The 22,345-nt window shown below is 39.2% G+C and overlaps 3 protein-coding genes across 4 annotated transcripts; 1 reads left to right on the forward strand and 2 right to left on the reverse strand.

The window, feature by feature from the left end:
• Window positions 1-1,334: 1,334 nt before the first annotated feature.
• Window positions 1,335-6,296, forward strand: LOC145913537 (CD63 antigen-like). Its single transcript, XM_083001243.1, has 9 exons — window positions 1,335-1,462; window positions 1,632-1,767; window positions 2,082-2,134; window positions 2,219-2,293; window positions 2,424-2,513; window positions 2,862-2,970; window positions 3,329-3,411; window positions 3,799-3,882; window positions 4,838-6,296. Exons 1-9 carry the CDS (start codon window positions 1,403-1,405, stop codon window positions 4,901-4,903), a joined length of 756 nt encoding a protein of 251 aa, XP_082857369.1. The 5' UTR covers window positions 1,335-1,402; the 3' UTR covers window positions 4,904-6,296.
• Window positions 6,297-7,276: 980 nt separating this feature from the next.
• Window positions 7,277-11,112, reverse strand: LOC145914028 (uncharacterized). The gene is made up of 7 exons (XM_083001804.1): window positions 10,786-11,112; window positions 9,765-9,915; window positions 9,394-9,503; window positions 8,931-9,045; window positions 8,592-8,694; window positions 7,957-8,104; window positions 7,277-7,651 (listed from the first exon to the last, which is right to left on the reverse strand). The coding sequence occupies exons 1-7, from the start codon at window positions 10,991-10,993 to the stop codon at window positions 7,542-7,544; spliced, it is 945 nt and encodes a 314-aa protein (XP_082857930.1). The 5' UTR covers window positions 10,994-11,112; the 3' UTR covers window positions 7,277-7,541.
• Window positions 11,113-11,935: 823 nt separating this feature from the next.
• LOC145914026 (adenosine receptor A3-like) lies at window positions 11,936-20,728 on the reverse strand. Of its 2 annotated transcripts, none has more exons than XM_083001800.1 (9): window positions 20,548-20,728; window positions 19,782-19,946; window positions 17,599-17,836; window positions 16,218-16,399; window positions 15,843-15,934; window positions 14,907-15,125; window positions 14,270-14,461; window positions 13,374-13,470; window positions 11,936-12,709 (listed from the first exon to the last, which is right to left on the reverse strand). In XM_083001800.1, the coding sequence occupies exons 1-9, from the start codon at window positions 20,612-20,614 to the stop codon at window positions 12,462-12,464; spliced, it is 1,500 nt and encodes a 499-aa protein (XP_082857926.1). In that variant the 5' UTR covers window positions 20,615-20,728; the 3' UTR covers window positions 11,936-12,461. The 2 variants fall into 2 exon arrangements, with proteins under 2 accessions (XP_082857926.1, XP_082857927.1); XM_083001801.1 differs by having other exon boundaries at window positions 14,261-14,461.
• Between the last annotated feature and the right edge of the window lie 1,617 nt (window positions 20,729-22,345).

Consider the following 22,345-nt stretch of genomic DNA (forward strand, 5'->3'; position numbering starts at 1 on the left):
GGAATTGTATCAAAGCCAAACATTTATAAAACAGAACAACACGCAATACAACTTGATGCAACAAAATTAGAGATATTTCAACACCATGGCACGTCGAGAACATTCACGTGATTCTGAACAGATTGTTTCGTCACAAGGGTCACGAGCTAGCTCGACTGTGACGTTTCAATTGCCTTCGAGAGTCTGGAGAGTTGTTCAGGGTTTGGTTTGTGTTCCATGGGCATTGGCTTTTACGAACACGGAAACGTTACCAGGAGTTATTCAGTGCTCGTTTTGATTGCAACGAAAACACTGAACGCGAAGTGTCACGTGCCACTGTAACACACCTGCCACAGGTGGTTAGTGTTCCAACAACTAGCAAGGCTTGTCGGTGTTATATTTGCACTGACTAAGTCCCTTCCTACGGTGCTGTATAGGGTATTGTGTGCCATTAGACTACTAAAGGACAGTAGGGAAGCGTAATTGCCAATTTTACAATATTACGGATTGTTTGAAGGTTATGTTTGAGCTTATTGTGTCAACGGTTTTGGAGTTTCGAAACTATCGTTGTGTATATCCAATTTCAGTGTGTTTCAGTTCATTCATGCATAATGTAACTATTCCTCATCAAGCTTCAGATAGAGTATGAGTCCGGTTTTCCTAGTCAGGAGAACCTAGGGCGGATCGTGAGTTCATTCAGTCTTAGATCCTCGAAGCAGTACTTCCTTTTCCGGCACTGGATCACAAAACAGCTCGGTCGATCGCCCACGTATGTTTATGAGTCACCAAACCACCCGGTCCGGGATTTTTTGATAAGTTCCCGTACATATTGTACGACTCACTGAGCTCACGAGATTACTGCTGTCTAAGCTTGAGTATCTATGATAAATGTTCTTGCAGGGGTTGTCCCAGCTAAAACTAACATATCTAGATTGTGTTTGATGGAAGTCTTAGTTGTTGGTAAATTCGAATTAAAAGAACATACCGCGTTGACATGATTCAGAAACTTTAACAAAACCCACGTAGTTTGTGGAAGATTCTAGAAGTCGTTGACCACACCCGGGCGAAATGCGTAAAACATGAACAAAGCATGGAAAGCATGTAAACAGATCTCCGCAACACATTATCGCAAGCTCTTAGACATTACAATACAGTTCAGTTTGCTATTTGTTAGGTTAGAAATGCCAAACAAGTCAGAATTAGTGTCTTGGAACCATAGTGTTCCTACGACGAGTGTGCAAGCCAATCATGTGACAACCTCGTGCTTCTAATCCGTGTTCCACCATTTCAACTCACTTGTTAAGCAAGCTTAAGTCGTCCGGCCAGAATTCTGCGTTGCGTGACTAATATTTTGTGTCGTTTTTGACAGCATTTCCCGATAATTCAAAGTTTAGTTATTTGAGTGCCAACAAGATAAGACAAGATGGATTGTGGAATGAAATTTATCAAATACCTTCTGTTTGCTTTCAACCTGGTGTTTTTCGTAAGTTAGTTTTTCTTCTTTATCAACTGACCGTGCATTGTAAGTGCAGTTAGAGTAATAAAATCGATTGATCGATTGTAATCTTCCGTCTTCCCAAACACAATATTCATTCAATAAATCTCTTCTCATTCACTATGCCTTCTTATCAACGTGTATTAATTTGCTGTAGATCTTTGGAATCGCCATGATTGCGATTGGAGCGGCCGTGGAAATCAAATACAGGAGCCTTGTGACCTTGACGGGAAGTGCCATATCTGCTGCCCCTGTGCTAATCATTTGTATTGGAGTGTTCATCTTTATAATTGGTAGGTAGAACCTGGCTGGGAATTAACGTTGTAAAACTACACGGGGTAACGTTTTCTTGAAACGATTCGCTGGGAAGGAAGGGCATAAATTGGTCATGGATTTCAAACCATGACAACGCAAAACATTTATTACGTATCAGTTTCTTCTTGAAATGACTACACGATAATATATTTAACAAACTTGAAACAACACCATCTGTATGCTAGGTTTCCAATAAACGTGCATTTTTGGCAGTTGCATGGACACGATGTACGTAATAAGTTAGAATTGGAGTTATTTAAGTTTCACAACGAATAAACCAACTCCATTTTAGGTTTCTTTGGATGCTGTGGAGCATTTAAGGAGAACTACTGCATGGTCACCACGGTAAGATTCAAGTTCATGCAACAAATTCTCATGTGTTGAACTTTACTCCTTTTGAATTTCGCTTGATAATTTCATTTAATTCAGTACGCCGGACTTATGATCTTCATTCTCATTCTGGAGATTGCTGCCACTATCTCTGCCTACGTCCTAAGGGCCAAGGTATGTGACCGTGCGATACGTTGCGCCTAACTTTAATACCTATTACCTATAATGCACATGCAGTTGGATATGATTTTTCGTTACAACTTGTAGAATTTTTAAGTGATTTTGTATATTTTTACTTTGCAAGGTGGAAGTGTATCTGAAAAAGTCATTCCAGAAATCTATCAAGGAATACAAAACGGAAACAAAGAAAGCTTTCAATTTCGTTCAAACCCAGGTACCATAAGTTGTGACACGTTAAAAGTCGTAACCCAATCGTAATGCCAGTCTCCAAGTTTAAAACAAAACAGCTTTCGTTACAAACTATGTGTTTGATAAACGTGGTGAAGTTGCACTTGGAAATGTAAAATATACGTGCTGTATTTTTTCGCCGTTTTGTCTGCCGCGCGGCGAGACTTCATACCTACTAAAGTCTCGCCGTATGGCAGACGAAACGTCGAAATTATACAGCACGTATATTTTATGCCAGAGGAGCAGTACATTTTAACAACATGCCTGGCAGCAATAGGAGTTTCATATGTGATAAAGTTGGTTTCGGGCATAAAGTTTCATTTCCGATTTTTAGTTCAAATGCTGTGGTTCTGTCAGCTACAAAGACTGGAATACAAGTGCGATCTTCCAAGCTGAAGCGAAGGCTCAGGCCACGAAGCTGGGATACAACTCCACAATGCTAGGTATAAGAATATGAACACAATGAACACTATCTACTCTAACTGCTCCAATGGCTATAATTCAAAAGCTACACTAAAGATCGAAATAGTGTAATGTCTGTAGAATTTCTAAAACGTGGTCTGTGGCCGCCCTGATGGGTCGCAGGTCATTTTTCTGGGGGCCATGAACAGAGTCCGCACTGATTGCCTTATATAAAGTTTTATGGATGAGCAGTGGACCGAAAAGCTTTAGCATTACTGTATGAAGGAGCCGCATAGCAGTAAGCTCGACTAAAACAAACAACAAAGGAGGAATAAGATTTACAAGCTCAAATTTCGGACATAAGCAATGTTGATGTTAAAACAATCGATTTGTTCGCAGCCACGATTCTTGTACCAGACAGCTGTTGTGTGAAGGAAACTGTGGGATGCGGTCTACTCAGCACCACAGCTCGTCACAGTTTGGTGAGTTCATGCACATTTTGTTTCAACACGCTCCATAACACCACACAGTACATTATCTATTTACAATGTAATGTGGGTAAACGGAAGAACGTGACGTCACATCCGTCTGGCATTCGCAAAAGATAAGCGCCGTGATTTTAAAACAAACTCTATCGACGGCAATAAGAACTGACGCTGTTTTCCAATACTAAATTCACAATAAAGAAAATTTAAAATTACTTTCTTTGAAGCTTTTTGCCTGAAAAATACTTAAGTAGCTTCAGAACTTCGAGTGTTCTAAGAGATTTTAAGAGGCACTTGTTCCAGCGTCGTGTAACATACAAGTACAGAAGCAACTAAACGACTAATTAAAATTTGACGTTTAAACATGATCCACTTTCACTCCAGGGTTGCGTTCCGAAGGTTGAAAAACTCTTCAAGAAGAACATCGTTGCTGTTGGCGGAATAGGAGTGGCCATCATATTCATACAGGTGAGTAAAACGCTGGGATTAATACGGTCTAATTCGGAAGATATCGGCTCTACATTATGTAAATTTAACTGTCGGACAAGAAAATGCAAATATTTTTTTCACAAAAGTGGAATATTAATTTCAATTTTATTTTATTTTGTACAAAAAGAACTTGAAAGCAGAATAACAAAAAGTATGCAAAATAAAATGGCATGGGAACCTTCAAAACCGTAGGAGTTATCGCCCAATTTGACAACATGCAAACAGGGTTATCTGACTTTGAAACAAACATCAGTTTGTTTGCAACCTGTATGCAATTAATGCGATTCGGGTAAAAGTTACGACTTTTCAATGTTTTCACATGAATTTGCATAAAACAACGTTGTGTATCCGCCGTTGAAATAGTCGTGTCTCTGAAACCAGAGGTCAAATATACATATATAGCTGACTTGAAATTGCGCAAATGTGGGACGGAGATCACGCATTTTCATACCACCACGATATGCTATGTGCCTGCCCATGAAGCAAGCATATGTGCTGTGTTGCAGACGAAAAGGAAACAGCGCTCATATCAATAACAATAGGAGGAGTTTAGGATACGCCACCCACTGACATCTCTGTTTTAACATAATGTCTAAGCTTTGCAGTACTAAACCTGACTCATGGAGTAACATAAGGCTTAAGTTATGTGATACATTTCCCAACAGATTTTTCGAGTTTCAATTTCTAAAGGTTTAGTACAGGTTGTAAACCAAATCTGCCGTTACTCTGACACCGATATCAAATTTATCCCAATACCAACGAATGAAAAGAAAGTATTTGCATGATGTTTAGGGACTATTGGGTATAAGCAGTGTTTGTCATGCTAAGACTGCAATAAAAGACAATCTTGAAGCCAGATGAATATATATTACAAGTTATATATTTAGTGATCTAAAACCGGTTTGTCTAAAATTCAACTAAAATTTTTGTTTAGATTATCGGGATCGTGTTTGCGTGCCTTCTTATGCGAACAATCAAGGCACAATACGAGGTGGTTTAACATCAACAGGATCTGAAACAACAACAGCATTCATTTCTGCTGGACCGAACATTTGTGTTGGACAAATCTTGTTAACATCGATTGAAAACAGCCAACCCCATATTTTACTATTATTTTTGCTCTGTTTACCTTCCAGCCTCATTTGTTCAGACTGTAAATGAAATTAACGACAGCCTGCCCCTTTGCTGGAAGTTACGTTTTTGCTGGTTTTGGTTGATGTTCTGCCTTATAACCCATGTACAAGTTCTTAATTCTCAGTTAGTAATCAACCGTGATGCAGTTTGCACTGTAGAGAATCTGTTAAGATCCATTCTGGACATTACATAAGCCAAAGTGTGTTCATTGCAAGCACATTTTACAGATCCCTGAAATATTGCAAACTGACTTGGAGTTCGCTTAGTTTAACGTGGAAATAGGAGACTCCATTATGGTACTCTCAAATACGTTTGTTTCGAACCAGATTCAAGTGTGACGTTATTTCAAACAAGATATTTCCTTTCTGTTTGCTGCAAACGTCTACTAACTGTATGATGTGCAGCAAATCTTCATCGCAACTATTTGTTCTATGTGACGAAATCCCGCTGTTAAGGCCTCTGTCGCCTTAAATCGAACCAAAATTCGGTTGTGTAAAGAATGGCCGACAGTTTTGCATCCTGTTTAGACGTTGCGGCATATGTTCCTATCCCGTGCGGTCTGTACATTATGCTGAACATTAATCAGGGCGATTTGCCTTAAACTATAGACGCTGTAAACATCCAACTGCTAATATAAAGAAAACCTTGTCCGTTAGATGTCACCATCAAACATACATGGGCGTAGTTTTGGCAACGTCGAGCAAAAGTACGGGTTTTCCAGTGAGAAAAGAAACACAAAGATTTTATCCTTGTTCTTACTCAATGTTTAAGTTTCTCTCTGTCATTGCGGGATTTAGAATTAAATTGCTGTTGTGCTTTTTGTATTAGTTCGCTGCAGAACGTGGTTTGTATATCTAGCTGTAAAGTACCAGCCGTGCAATGGCCGCCGTGCCGTATTTTCGCAGATATTATGTGTATTTTTTCTCGTAACATTTCCTATCAAGTTGATGATGCGTGTCAATTGAATTTTAACACAAATTCACAACAAACTGCCTTTGTGTCTCTTTAAAACCAAACAATTTGAAACTTTGTTGTTTTGTAGGATAGTTTGGTAGTGGTGTTTATAGAATAAAAAATAGTTTTAATTTTAAAAACACATCACTCATCATTCCTTTCGCATTTACATTGTATACGAATCATGCGTTGTAGGCCTCGGTTGTCAAGTCAACAGACTTGTTCTTTCATTTGTGTTGGTGTTTCTCTGTTGGATTCGCCCATTGTCATTACTCAGATTGGGAAATAAAAAACTTCGGACAACATCTTGTTCTGTTAATCAGAGAATAAACATTGTGTTTAATCCATTTCTATACAATTCAAGATGCAATCAGTAAATTTTCTTTTTAAGAATATGAGTACCCCTTTATAAGTCACAATTCACAAAGTTTGTTTTTGGCAAGCAAGCAAAACAGTCGCTGTATTAATGCAGATGATCCTGAAACCTGTATTTTTTATGTTTAATTGCCATACAGGGCCTACAAGCTCACCGTAAACTCAACTACCGTGTTTGGATTATAGGAGTTTGATGGAAACGAGACGAGGGTAAAGTTTTTCTACGAATTGCGAGGTCTCACATTACGCAACGTCTGTTTATCAAGTTACAGTGGTGACCGAAAATTCCCGGTTCTTTATGACGAATATATAGTCAACTTACCCACCCTTACGGTGGAAGTCGATAGACTATATACAGCAGTCCACTGATTAGTCCGAGGCCTTTTGGAGTAAAAATTAACGCCCGGTGCAAGAACATAGATTTGGGAACAATTTCCTCTGGACATACGGTCACAACTTGTAAATGTGTTTGAATTTAAATTTAACAAATATATTTTTTTACAGATCGTTTGTTGGTTTATGTCGATCGTAATCACATTTCGAAACAGTCGTATTTCGAAGCAGATCTGTTTTGAAAATATGAAAAACAGACTATGTAGTCGCGTTTCACGCCCAAAGAAATAGCCCGGAAAAATTCGTTGAAGTTTCCCAGTTTTGGGAAATGACGGATTTTGAGGACAAAGAATCAGAAAACGACAATGGTTTGATCCAAGCCAGCGTTAAACAATGGAAAGGAGATCCCTTCTTCCTGCGTAGCCGCCTCCTAATACCAGGAAATATCGTATGGTTGAGATTGCGTAGAGAATGTAACCAGGCTTGCGTGGAGATTAATGTTGGAGTCATACAAACACACAACACTGAAGAAATTGGAAAAATTTCTCCGTAAAATTTTTAGCAGACGACATTTTTTTATTTTAAAACTTTAAAATGCCACAATCAGTATTTTGATTTAGACTATCACGAGGTTTTGGATTCGTCAAATTTTGAATATTTCTTCAAACCCAGTCTTGGAGCGTTGCAGTGTAAGTTATTAACCAAAGACAGACACATATATGTATAATCAGCAGCAACAGATTGACTTCTCAGTCACAACATCCACACAACAGCCTGTAGTCCACGGATCTGTATTCAAGTGCCCGTCTGCGCCACTTAGTGTGGCGTCTGCGTTGCTTCAATCATCGCCTTGGTGGCGCCGATGAGGTGAAAAGCCAGATTGGTCGATTGCTGCGAAGTTGGTAGGCGTCGATTCCGAACAAGACGGCAGCAACAAAACCGCATATGACGGCTGTGTAAAACAGTAATATCACTCACAGTATTGCACACACAAAGCGCTGGCTTTAATACAGTAGCAGCCTGGTATAATGTAGGAAACTATATTCGCTAAATGGGCATCTTCCTTATTTACATAGAAGTTTTTTGTACACGGCAAGTTTCTATCATTGTTCAGTCGTGCTTGTATTACTTGACATTTAACATCAAGTAATAAACACACCTTCGAAAACCAGCAATTTGTCATATTTTTCTGCAACGCATCGCGCGCACAACGCTTTTGTAAACGTCATTGTACTTCATAAACCGCCAATTACTTACATGCAAGACGCGACCGGCAAATTCCATTGTTGAATTGTTTACATTCCATAAATCCAGCGAAGACGCAAGCACCAACTAGGAACAGTAGGCAGGAAAAAGCTGCCCAAAAAAACTCGATTCCACCAAATCGCACCCGACCCTCAACCGACTGAAATAAAGAATTCATTATAATCACCCTGGCAGATCATTTTAACTATTGGGTAAAACCCTATTTCCAAACCATTGAGTAAACCAATTATACAAGACTACCGCAATGTTGAAACCGATAAGAACTTCATAATGGGCTTTCGTTGCACAATTTTCGTTTATCCAAATATATTTTAACTACAAGCAAATGTATCGACTTTTCCACGTTTATCAAAGGCAGTTGTAATGTTGACGAAACCAAAATATATGTTTAAATTATATGTTTTTCTTCAAAAAAACAAATTAACGTAATTTTTTTTTATTATTTGAGTCCAGGAGCAGACGAAATGTTTATTGATTGCACTCTACGTAAATTTTTGTGGCATATGTTCAGGTTATGTTGAAAAGTACAACATGCAGAACAACAGCGAAATATAAAAACTTTTATTGGCATAAAATAATAAAAACTAATAAAATACCAACATAAAAAAACACGAAATTTATCTTACCACTTGTGCACTAAAGTTGCAGATGTGAAATAAATACAAAAGACACGAGAACCCCCAGGCGGTGCACCACACTATAAGAACGAACAGACGTGCGCTGTTGCATCTACAAAAGAAGTTTGGTAATTGTTATAAACACTAGATTGAATGCTATAAGGTAGTTTTCGTCAATTTATCTTTCATTATAATGAAGTACGCGACAACCAATAAACTGCTTTTTATACAATGCGTTTTTTCAGTAGTAAAAAATGTGCATCTGAGGTAGGCTACAAATTGTCCATTTAAGGTATGCTACACTGTCGATCCCGGTCTTAGCGCTTAGCGTATATATCAGAAACATACCCGGTCTTAGCGCTTCGTGGACAAACGTATCCAGTCTCGATCAGGAGCCCGAAAGCGCAACCGCCAACCACAAGGATTATCATTCGCCACAAACCTCGCCAAGACGTCCCGTAACCTTAACGAAACACAGGAAATAGATAGGTTCTCAGTTTATTTCAATCAAAGCATAAGTGAATAGTAGGCAAATGTATTTCAACAAAAACAATCTTTGCACCAAATTGAATAAAGATGTATCTTAAACTTTTCTGGTGTTGGCACTGTCGAAAAAACTACTTTTATTTTTTTGACATGATCTATCGCGAGTTCTTTCATCAGGTATAAATGATTTAGTATTAACTTTACTTTCCTTGTTGTAAACAACTTTTGGCACCAGGATCATGCGGAGGCCAAACCGGTACACAGCCTTCATCTTTTCGTCCCATACATAATACTGGACTTGAAATTCATAAAATATTTAACGCACCCGTTCCAACAGGTGCGTAGAGTCTCAGGTTTTGCGCCTCAAGGATGTAGAAAACCGCAGTCAGGAAGCCAAGAAATAGAGCTGTAAGCTGCTTGGCACAAGAACAATATCTGCAGCAAAACACACATGTTTTATGTATAAACAATATCAGCACGATTCGTATAAAACATCAATTTGCTCCATAAATGAACAGAGTTGGATCTTTGCGAAAAACTATTGTTTTGAAACTGAAAGCAATGCTCATCAGAGGGGAATTGTTTCAAATGTTTTATCTGTTATAAATGTTGAAAAGCAAATATTTGAACAAAGGCGCAATGTTTCTACAGCGGGTAAATAAGACCACCCACACGATGAGTGTATTCAACACCTACCCTCTGGATCCGGAGCACCCGGGGTCACAGTTTCCAAAGAAACAGGCCAACAGAACTGACATAGAAACAAAGTTGACGCAGGATATCCACGCCCAGAAGTAGTCGAACGAATCAAACGACATACACGACGAATTCAAATGAACGAACAATCCTTAAATAAAACAACACTATTTTCTTGTTTGTGTAATTTTTGAATTTTAACGAGCGTGGTACATGATGTGTTTAATTTGAAATTTGTAGTTTCAATATAAAGCAGAAAATGGTAAAAACGTTGGCAAGATGCTTTGTAATCTACATTAGTTGAAAACATAATTGACAAATTTCAGAATCCCCAAACGGTGAAAAGAAATATGTTGAGCGAAATGTTGTTCAGCCTAAAATGGGCAAAAATCCGATAAATTGTCGTTCTCGACTGCGGGAAAGCACCCGGAAACGCCCTAACGCCGAATCCGAGGTTAAAAAGTCAAAAATCGTTTTTCTGTCGCAAGGACGCATGAATAAATCATTGCGCTGTCGCATCAGATCGCTTTGCCAAACCTACCGCAAGTTGACTAAAAATTTAGCATGACGTAACATCGCACAGCTCTTTGCCAGGAAATTACGTAGAACATTCTGTAAATCAATCTGAAACGCGCGAATCCTCAACGGTTTCCGGTTTAATTGTGCGCAGAAAACGCGTTGGGTATTCAGGTTCGGGGTTTCAATTTAAACAAAGACCGTACTTTGATACTAAGTTTCATAAACTATGTAGCTGGTGGATTTTACTTGCAAATTACATGCTTTACATGCATCGTTTCGAGAAAACACAATGCGATAGTGTTGACGAATCACTTTTAATTCATTTGCCAAATAGCAAGCAACCATTATTTTTATTTGGCTGTATGTATATATATATATGTGGACCTAACAGTAGTAATACCTCTCCAATTGACTTAATCATCACATTGATCACATTGATGTACCATTGACACTTACAAAAGTGTTCATTTTATCAGCAACATGTCAACATCTTAGCACCAACCTGTTACTCTAAAGAAATAGAGCATCACGCTGATCGCCCATGAGATGATGAAGCAAGCTAATATGAGGGTCTTCATTCCAGAACCCAAGTATTTCTCGCTGTCAGCATAGATTGCAAAAGTTGCGCAGCCCGAAATCACGACCACCAACTTCCACAGTCCAGCCTTGGAGCAAACGTAAGCCCCACATGCTGAAGTTTGCTCTGGCATTCTTACCGTCTTCTGTACTTACTGTCCTTAGAACAGGATATGTTACTGGAACAGTTATATATCTTAAGGTTGCATTAACAAATCCTCCAAAGTTAGTTTGGCTTAACGGTCAAATGTTTCAATCTATAACCGCACGACAGAACGTTCAGTTACGATAAGCTACACGTGAGAAATACGGTACAGAAAGTGCATGCATAATTTCTGCATTCTACATACAAAATTATAAGTGTTCTTGGCTGAGGTGTGATCAAGATCGTAGACAGCCCTGAATTGCAAGTACATGGAAATAATGTATACTTTAAAGCAGACTGTACAGTGTACACACAACAAAACTTTGATGACACAACTTCAAACTACAAGCTCTAAATTGCTATCAACTTTTGATACTCTACAGATACTTAAGTACGTCAATTTTACCTAACTCACGACCTATGCATAAGAATCTCACTGCATTTCCACCATAGAACAATCTGTCAAGTATTCTAAGAACCAACAGTAGATTAACGTCACAGCCACATACAGCAAACCAGCCCCTACTTCCTAGACGTTCAGTTGCCAGCAGCATGCTTCCAGCAACGCGTCTCGAACGATTGCATGCATTTCCGCACCGCACACGCTCGTACTGCTTTGAGCGAAGGAACGGTTGGAATTAACATGGTGTGATATTTAAGCACGTGATGGAGCTTGGGTCAATTTACGGTAACTGAAAGCGGTAATACGACATCAGTGGATATAAGTAAAGATTGTATTGTAAACTATCGTGCGAATGAGTGGTGGTCATTTCAGTTGGTATATATTGGTATAATTTCGTAATCATTATGTTGTTATGTACAGAGGCATTCTTGTGTGAAAGCCTTCACCAGATGGAACAAGAATGTTTATTGTTTAAATCCCACTTCACGCTTAGTACAAGAAAAAAAACAAGAAACGGAAATTTGCAAAAATCGACTACAGCGGAAACGCACAAGTTATAGAAATATGTTCAAAAGGAAGAAATACCAGACTTGATTTACACCCGTGCTTTACCCTGGTCTCGATACAACAATGGTGCGGCGACACAAACACCGTATAATAAACTACTTTGCCTGACTATGGTGTTAACTTGTATCAATGCATGCTTAATTGATGCGGAAACAACGCATAAATATCTGATATTAAATTGATGTTATTTTTGAAGCAAACTGTGGCAAAACAAGTGACTCACAAACGCTTAGTAGAGATTCCTCTGCATTGACATGAGATAGTGAACTATGTATTGCTAGACCAGGGAAAATACGTAGGTAAGTACATAAGATGCAAATTCACTATGTCCACATGGCGTGCTTAAATCTCTCAAAACAAACTCTGCAATGTACGATACAAATATAGCGTTTGTGTAGGAACGTCGTCTCAATTTTGTGTTTACTACCATGTGTTATTTCCACGCCCAGGACGAGCCGATCAACATCACATGAAGATTTTAAACATCTCACAATTTTTCATCAAACACTGCTTCATCCACAATCTCAACTCCATCAACGTGGAGGCTGAGTGAGGCGCTGTTGCCTCGTCTGCTCGTCTTCCCTTCGCTACTTTGTCTGATCACAACCTCGTGGTTGCTGCTCTTTCCATCCTTGTTGTTAGAAGGTTTCCGCCCTACAAGACGCATCGCTTCGCTTATCCAGATGGAAGCTCTGCTCAATGATCGCCCGGTCTTCAGTGCTTCGATGTGTTCGGCTGCGTAAGTTGGTTGGAAATTAAGTTGGATCGCAAACGAGAACTAAGAATACAGTGCTGTTCTTTTTTTTTCAGGTATTTAATTTTAAAGAACTGTTCGTCTGGCATAAGGTTACGAGATTCTTAGGTTTTTGATGTTAATGCACAAGGTAACTTGTTGCCACATAACCCTGAAGAAGTCTCACCGGATGAGAGACGAAACATCGGTCATAATAATCTCGTAACTTAAGGCCAGAAAAACAGTTCAAAAGAGAAGAACTTCCGAACTAATCTACGTGGTTTCCATTGTTACTCGGGGCCTTTATCACATGCAATTTTAGGAAAGAAACTCTCAAAGCAAACAATATGTTCATAGGCTCCATTTTGATAATAATTGGTCGCCTCTTGTGGTGCCTGTTGGTACTTATTTAAATTTATCTTAGATTTTATAGTTGTACAGGGATATGAAGGGCGGGGGCCTCTTTTTAGATATCACATTCGATTGCAGGAAAGACAAGGCATTTGTCAGTTTCCTTGTCTTGGAGTTTTGTGTTATTTATTTACTGTTTAGTCAACATTGTAACAAACTCAAACTTAAAACGAATAACTTGTATGTCACTCTGTGAAATTAGCAACAACTACGCAAATATTTATATCTTAAATATCTTCCCCGATCAAAACTTACCACTTGCTGTGCTCGTGTATTCCTTTGACGAACTCGCTTGTGATTTAACGACGGACGTTTTCCCGTACCTTTTGCTGCCGTCGACTCCGTTCGTTTTCTGATTCAGGCAAAACAAAAAACGATTTGGGATTTTGTCCAAGTGTAGTTTGACAACAACAAATATAAAAAACATTTACACATTGAAGTGACAAAGCTATTTAACCTATGGTTAGTTTTTCTGATCAGTAAAGTGAGCAGTCCTGTTGAACCAGTTATACAACAGGTTTAAATTGCTAGTGAGACTGTTTTCAAAGCTCAGTCTGCCTGCATATTAATACCAGTTGAAGCAAACAGCGTTTGGGTACTTTTGGCGGGTTGCAGTACTCTTGGGTAGGTGTAAATACTTGCTAAATGTAAGTACTTGCATATTATATACAAGCCATGAACAACAAACTGGATAATAGACGGCAAATCAACAAAAGTCTGATGCAATGGTTTGTTTATCGCTAACCCTTCGCGTGAACCTTTGGCAATTGGACCGGAAGTCTGCAATACAGCTTAAGATAGAAATTTGACGACTTTGTTTTGGTACCGGGCAAACGTCATCATTGATACAAATTAGGGGTATTTCTGCCCTGTGACCGGGTAACCTAAACCACTGTGTTGTGAACGCACATAAATATTTTGCAGACTGCTCTGGAAACATAAACTGCACGTAGGGGGGCTCCTAAATCGTCATAAACATGATTAAAAACTTTAAAACAGAAAAATCATGACATTAATTTTGCAACGTTTTTGTACCAATTACGTATCGAAAAATAAAAAAAAAATGCAAATTTTCAGAGAAACCTCTGGTATTTTTCCTGACCTTTAACCTATTTTTTCACATAGGTAAAGTATTTATGTACATAACCCACTTTCATTCGGAGTGATCCCATATTGTTTTTTCCATTACTATTTCTCCCTGCAGCTCTGCTCTTCCTGTTCGTGCTCCCATCCGTGCTCGTGTCCTCCTCCTTCCCGGTGCAAGGACACAGATATCTTCTCATCCTTGGGATGCGGGCGGCGTAAATGATCGGATTGCACATCGAGTTAAAGATAGCTGGACTCTGCAAACAGTGGAGAACGTTTTATTTTTGATTGTTTTTAGTGTGATTACGAAATCGCAATTTCTCAATGTGCTTCTCGGTTAAGCGACGTTAAAAATTTGGTTATTTTAGATGAACGAGAGCAAGACGACTAAAAAGAGTTGTGTGCACTCGGATCGTAACACAAAGTGGAATAATCAGTTCCTGGCTAGCTTATATACCAGCAAGTTCAGAGCAATAGTCACCAGCTGCACTCACGATACCTTATGGGTCGAAACAGTGTGTAAAATTGTCTAAAGCTTAGAAACGAATTCCTCAAAACTCAACGTAATTATAACAGCAGTATGTAAGTTTTTCTTCTAACATTGCACATGGTACTGAATGAAAACAGCGACGCCACCATAAAATCTGTGAAAGTTTTCGCTTCAAATAAGTTTTGTCAGGAATTAACGTTTTTGTTTCTCACCATGATCGCAAACGTGATGGCTTGAGGAAGTCTGAAGTAATCATTCGTCCCATAATCGACCACGTACAAAATCATGAGAGGAGTCCAGCAGCAGAAAAAGACAGCAACCACGATCCCGAGCGTTCTGGCGAGTCGAAATTCACGCTTCATTGAGTTTGACTTGTGACGAGAACTCGAACTCATTGCCAGGTTTCTCATTCTGTTCGCATGCAAACGCACCTGGGCCAACATATAGGAAAATTACGACTTGAATTAATTGGCAACATCGGACAAAACATTCAAACCATTGGCAGAAGTATGGAGCTATTTTTACTGCCAGGCTTAGTAAATTAATGAGAATTGTTTATCTGGCACTTGAGTCACGGAAGTGTTTATTGTAACCAACGACTCGTCCACCATCCGGCGAGACTTCCTTAGGGTTATGTGGTGGACGAAACGATGATTACAATTAAAAACTAGGAAACCTGTACAATATGAATACACATTAGTTTATTTCTAAAGATATAAATGTTTATTAGTTGGCCGTGGGCCAACTAATTGGTTGTGCGGCATTGTGATTACAAAATATCCCGGTAATTACCAGTCATTTCCTGTAGTAAGCGACCTAGCATTGGCCTTTTAAACCTTGTCACGTGATTGCGACGACACCTTCGCGGTTCAGTGACCTTCGAGATGACGCACAACTAACGCGTTTAATTGGTTCTTTTTTGGCGAGCTGACTAATAACATTTGGGCAACACTTGGTAGACGAGATTGTTAAAACAATTAACAACTGGCTCGAAGCTTGAGGCAAAAGTTGCTGTGAATTTAATAAAAATTCAACACCGTCGACTTCCTGACTCACCCTTTATTAGTTTCGTAATTTATTACAAAATACAATCTAGAAACTTGTTAAAAACGTTTACGTTGTCACTAAATAGACAAGTATATATTTACCTTCCAAAATAAGGTGAGGTAGATTGAAGCGATGGATACGAGCATGATCAGAAAGTAAAAGAAAAGTCCAAACAGAAAGTTTTTTTTCAGACCTGCAAAGATTTTTAGTGTGAATTTCATCGCCGAAAAATCGTCTTTACTTAAAACGTTTTCCATACTAAAGATTTTCGTGCGTTTTTCTTCTTCTAATATGCAGAAACTTTGCAATTCTTGACAGTTTTTATTCTTACTGTATTAATCTCATACCGTTTCAAACCAATCATAATATGAGCAAGAGTCGTGACCTTTAATTCTTACGTCACAATATTGGCAAGAGGGTAAAAATGAACAACTCATCACTCAACAATTACTCAAGCGCAATTACGTCACGCTTACCGACTATCACTGTGGAGCATGATGGATGGGTGCAGCTAAGCATCTCGTCTTTGTAGCAATCACAAATACTCGCACACGAACCAACCCCGGCAAAAAGTAGTGGAATGACGGGGAGGAACGCGACGAACCAGCAGAGGGCGATAATGATCCATACGTTGCGACGCGTCATCAGTTTGCTGTATCTGAAACAACATACGAATGTTTTTTAAACTGTAAAGTGGCTGTTACTTCATCTATGGAAGTTTATTTGTCATATTGTGGGCACATTACAGGCTACAAAAACCACTGTAATGTACATAGCTTGCCAGGAAAACCAAAAGCGTATATGTAAAGGATGTGGTCGTATCTGGGTTGAACAGTATATGTGTATGCGGTGAGTGAACCGCGTAACGTAAAATCTGAATTTATACCTTACGATCATCCGATCAGAAAGGTAAACAAATGCTAACATCCTGAATTCATAACCTGCTTGAAGATTATTGCAGTCTTTAAAGAGTCAATATATTATTAATCGCCAAGGTTAAGGAATATCCACCTATGACGAAATCGTCAATTTCCCGATATCTTTGTCGGTGGATGTTTTCGTACGTTTTCGCCAATACCCAGATTCCATCAGTAATTACGGCCTCCGTACCTCCATAATTATACTTATAATTGCTGTTATATAACCGTGGATATTTCAATGTATAATGGGAAGAAAATCAGAAGAAAATCATTGGCGGCGTCGCAACTAAACGTATCCCGTATTAAATGGTAATTAGGGTTGGTTTTCCCGAGTACAAAATGAAATTCGAGTTCCTAAAACCTGTTTTTTCTAAATATTACGTAGTGGATTGGATGGATTCACGTTGGGTCAAAAACCACATCAACATCAATCTTTTCTGATAATTTTTCTGCCAAATTATCTCCTATTACGCTGATGGATATGCGTCCACCCCTGGTCAACAATCATAATGTAAGGATGACAACAACGGATTGTTGCCAACGTCAGTCGTTGGCGTCTGACGTCTTTCGTTCGTTATCTGAATAATTTGAGGAAACTTCGGGTATATCGTTGCCTTTATTGTGTCAAATACCATTGCAATGATGCTACTTTTGCCGCTTATAAAACGTATATCGACTTCGGTAAACGTATTATAAGTGCTGATTGCTTTTCGCTCACCTAATTTCCGGCAGGTTCTTTCCGTTTGAAACGACTGCATGAATCTAACGACCAATCAGTCGTCAAAAACTACTTAGTAATTGTGCAATATTACGAGATAAGCTACCGGAAAAACCCGCTGCTGTGGTTATGCGCAAAGCAACGATGTTTATAATTTTTCAACCAAATTGTTTACACGCCCAGAGGAAAAATAAACGATTTGTTAAAATGGCCACCTACTTTCTGTTGTATCCAATGAAGCAGAGTCTGTCGGCGGCGATTGCCAGCAAGAAATTGACCGAGGCATTAAAGCACACACTTGTACTGGCGGTTAGAATCACCCAAGTTGAAGCCTGTAGTTGATAGTTTCCGATCAAAACCGCGCAAATGCACACAAGCCCCACTGCCAACATGATATCGGATGTTGCAAGAGCTGCTATGAAGACGAATGCTGGCTTTCGGTATGTCTTCTTCGGTCCTGTGACGTAAAAAAAACATTTAGTTTTTGAAGTAGAATATTGCAGCAAATATAGCGCACATGATATGCTATGGACTTGCCAAAAGCACGCACGAGCCTTTTTATTGTGTTTTGGAAAATTTGGATATCGAATGAGTCGCTCTCTGAACTCGGGGAATCCCCAGACGCGTAATTGACCTTTTATATAAGCTTCAAAGAACGCCCATAAAGTGCCACCTTCGGTGCCTTTTAAGTGCCAATGTTGTTTCAATAAACTTGCCAAAAATAATTTGGCACATAACGTAGTGGCCTAATTAGTCTGGATGGGCCTTAATATACCCTTACTCTTCAAACTCTCCCCTTCACGTTTTGGCTGATGAACCCCAAATAACGTGGCGTCTCTTGCCAGAGCTGACAAGTGCTTCCTGAAATTGATTACCATGTGATTTACAACATATTATACAACAAGATAAGTTTGCTGCCAGCGTTTTGTGGCTGTTGGAAAGGTCTGCCGTACTGGTTTTATAGGGAATTGCAACTTAAAAGCTATTAAAGTTCCCGTGGTTGAAGCATTGAAATTTTAACTTTACTCTGCAGAAACCAAATGTTTCGCAGCATTAGCTTCACCGAGAATCGATCACCAACCCAAAGTGTGGAAAGTATAACTCGTTGTAGTCGTGAGCATGTAGCGAGTTCACGCACTTGGCACTTGTCTTCCACACTTAGATTTACAGCGCGGTTATAGCATGTGAGCATTTCCTCATAGTTGTAACATTTAACAAGTAAAAGGCTGTATGATTTGGAGGCTGGACGCGTGCCACATCACCCCTCTGGCCGATCCTTTTATTACGCTGATGTTTTTGACGTGAGTCCTATGCGCTTGATGAGTGACGAGCTTTTGAGCTGATGATGAAACGGAAATGGAAACACACACCACTGCAAGGCGGATGTGACGTCATTGGTTTAGCTCTGTTGCCTGGTGGGGATGGTGGTGAACACAACAACTCAGCCCTTGGCTACCATTGTATCTTTGTGCCGTTCATTAACTTTATGGGTTGTTGTTTTGTATTAATCTCGTGATTAGATCAGACCTCTGATCACCTGCGTTGTGGTAATGAATATTGTTTGTTGGTGCTTTTATATCAAAGAAATAAACTTATCAAAATCGAACATTAAACATATTTTCATTTTCATCCTCTATCTATATATAAGCGTGGTCGTTTGGACATCAAAAACTCTTAACCACGCAAACACGCATATAGCGTTTCGCTCGGCATGACCCGTACGACCTCTTAATTCGGCGAATAATTTGGGAGCAAATAATCCCAAGTCACAAGTTCCAATATGAATACAACAAAAATAGTCTGTTTAACCCCAAAGTCGTGTACAGTTATATATAAGTCCCGTGTTAACAATAGCGAAGATATGCACGCGATGCCCGCAAGTTTGTTTACTGCGACTTAACTTCGTGATTCTTCTTCGCACGTTCTGTTAATAAATCAACCCTGTATGTGCGTTGTAGGGGTTACAATGACCCACAATGATGATCCATACGTTTTCGGCCTTTGAAATGTTTTAGGGATTTTCGCCATCAAAATTCAATGGAAATGTGGCCGGGCGTGCAAACAAATTGCAGTCGTCTTTATTTCTTTTTAAATCATAAATTAATTATTTAAATCTATATGTACGATGATCAACACAGACACCAATGCGTGGACCACTCAGCCATCGTCTCCTTATGGCGGCCACCACATCAATAGTAACGTAAGGATATGAAAAAAAGTGTTTGAAATGTTTGCCAGTTTAGGGTTTGTGGACAAGTATATAGTGTTATTAAACACATATCGGGAAGTTAAAATTAAAATATCCACCAAAAGTAAACTGTATTACACACTTATTAGCGAGATCTACAAAGCTGTTACAAAATGAAATTCTTTGCATGTAGTTTCAATCAAACACGATTTACCTCCAACGATAACAGAAACCACCATAACATTGAGAGCGATGATAATGAAAGCCATGATCAGCTGAGTAACTATGGAAGCAGCCGAATTGTCGAAGTTGTAGCATTGGCCTGGAATACGGGGCGTGGCGTTCGTGGCAACCTGCAAGCCATCCAGCTCGAAACCGCCTACCAAGATAAAAATAGAATATTAAATGTAAAATGACTGTTTTAATGAAAAATGTGGTATTGTTTCATAGCTCCAAATGTTTGCAAAATTTTGTGCAACATTTTTCACTTTTCTTTTTTCACAACTACAAATGTTATGCAAGAACTCTTTGATAAATTATCACAATCACCGAACAGTCTTATGGCCAACACAGACTTGTTATCCGACCATTTTGGCAAGTACGTTATGAGTGTCTTTGTTGATTTTCTGCCTTGGGATTGAAAGCAAAACTGTTTCAAATGACTTAGACCTGCAGACCATCATCTACATATGATCGTGACTCACAAAGCGTTCGGTGACAGTCAAATCCGAATCAGCTTTATCTTCGTCACACTTGATGTAATTGTTTGCATAACGCGAGCACGCTGCGCTTACAAAACGGAGTAGGCGATGATCCAAAGCAAATTTCGTCCCCTTTATCTTTAGTTGGGACATTTTCAACCATAAGGGAATACAGGGGATATATCATATGTAACTGTGCACCAGCAGCTGTATTTGAAGATAGATTCGGAATCATGCGTCCCAATTCTGTCAAAACATAGCAAGGAAGGTTCAAATTACCTTGCGTTGTTTCAGTTATCCCCAACCCAGCTTGCAACACGATAGAAGGGGTGTTTTCATTTTCCATGCTCTCCTTAATATGTTTTCGTAGACAAAGCAACGGTAGGTTTTGCTTTGTTAAGGGATGTGCAAGGTCTGACAAATCCTAAGTAGGGCGCAAGATATATCGCCACTTATACCTGAATTATCCTAAAAAATAAGAGGACTTCATAATTGATAAGTTATAATAACGAATTGTAAAGTCAATATAATAAAATTTTTAGTGAAACACTGCAAGCCACAATCTATGACGGACTTTCTGGCTCAAATTCTCGTATTCTTTGTCAGAGAAACATAGAAATGACGAACAGTGGTTGGATCCTGTCTTGTTTTATCTTAAAACATTGCATGTGTTCCAGATTTAAGACTTCATTTCCATTGAACTTTGGTTATTACCACACTTGGAATCTCCTCGCGGCGTCACAGTGGCTTGAATACGTTCTACGCACATGCAAATAAACCACACTCATGCATAGCAATGTAGGTGACGAAGAAAATCGTTTTGCCGAATTCCTTTTTGCATCTACCTGACCTCTACACAACAGATTTTTGGTAGTTTGCATTGAAACACATTAAGTTGTAATACCTGACTTGGCCACGCTACAAAAAAAACAGTCATCATTCCTTATTCAGAGTCGATAGTTCAAAACAGGCGAACGAATTGTGATTCAACAAAACCAACTAACACTTTCGCCACCTGATACGTAGCACGATTCACTGATCCATCCACCTGAGATACAAACACATGCTGCCTCCCACAACACGTCCGGCTACGTTCAAATGGGAAGTCATAAAAGACAACAACATTTAATCCCGGTCTCACAGTCTGATGCATCTGGGCATGAGCTTATATATGTCTGCCGCCAGTTCGCGTTGCCGCACTCTGTTGTTTGCGTTTTATTGTCGTTTAATAAAGGGTTGCTAAGTTCTGCGGCACACGCGTTGCATTTATCTGATATGGAAGGTGCTTGAATTGCTGCGAATGCGTTCATTTGCTAAAACATGAACAAATTAATTTCACTAATTTCAATTTATCGCACAAACAAATTAAGTATTTTCGTTTAATATTGCGATTATGTCTGCTACCTCCAAATGACTCGTTGTAACTTTCCAACTGAAGCAAGATCATAAGCTACCAAAATACATTTATCAAAACTCTTCCGCATTCATGAAACGGATAAAGTTTCGTCCGATATAACTTCATGTAAAAAAGTTTCACTCGTACACTTTCAGCAGCACCTGAGATCTAAGTCGAAATCAACTAAACATCAAACGGGGTTCGCTTGCCACCAGAAATACCGCCCTTTTTCCTCTAGTACCAACCCGTCAACATGCGATTGACAGGCATAGCGCGTATGGCAGATACAACGACCATAATAGCCACACACGCATAACCCTTACATCAGCAGCATTACGCACCCAATCGACTCGTTTCTGGCTCCTGGCCATCCGTTTCCATAAATTGTCGCCCATAGAATGCACAAGGACGGGATAGAGTCCCGCGTTAACCTTGACGGAAGCCTGCGGTTTGGCATAATCGGTTATGGTGCGCTGTCCTGTTATTTACCGACTGCTCCTATGCGTTGTTATATCTTATGGGATAATAAGTGGACTGTTTCAATTAAAGTATCATTTTGACAAACAAAACTGGCTGACGATCCTTGCATAACCCAACTTATGCTAATATAGACATACAAACCAACATCCTTAAAGATTCTAAAGTTTAGAGTCTCGTGTTTCTGTCAGCTTTCAAAGCCAA

The sequence above is a fragment of the Ascidia mentula genome, chromosome 9, assembly GCF_947561715.1.
Source record: "Ascidia mentula chromosome 9, kaAscMent1.1, whole genome shotgun sequence".
NCBI classification, from domain to species: Eukaryota; Metazoa; Chordata; class Ascidiacea; order Phlebobranchia; family Ascidiidae; genus Ascidia; species Ascidia mentula.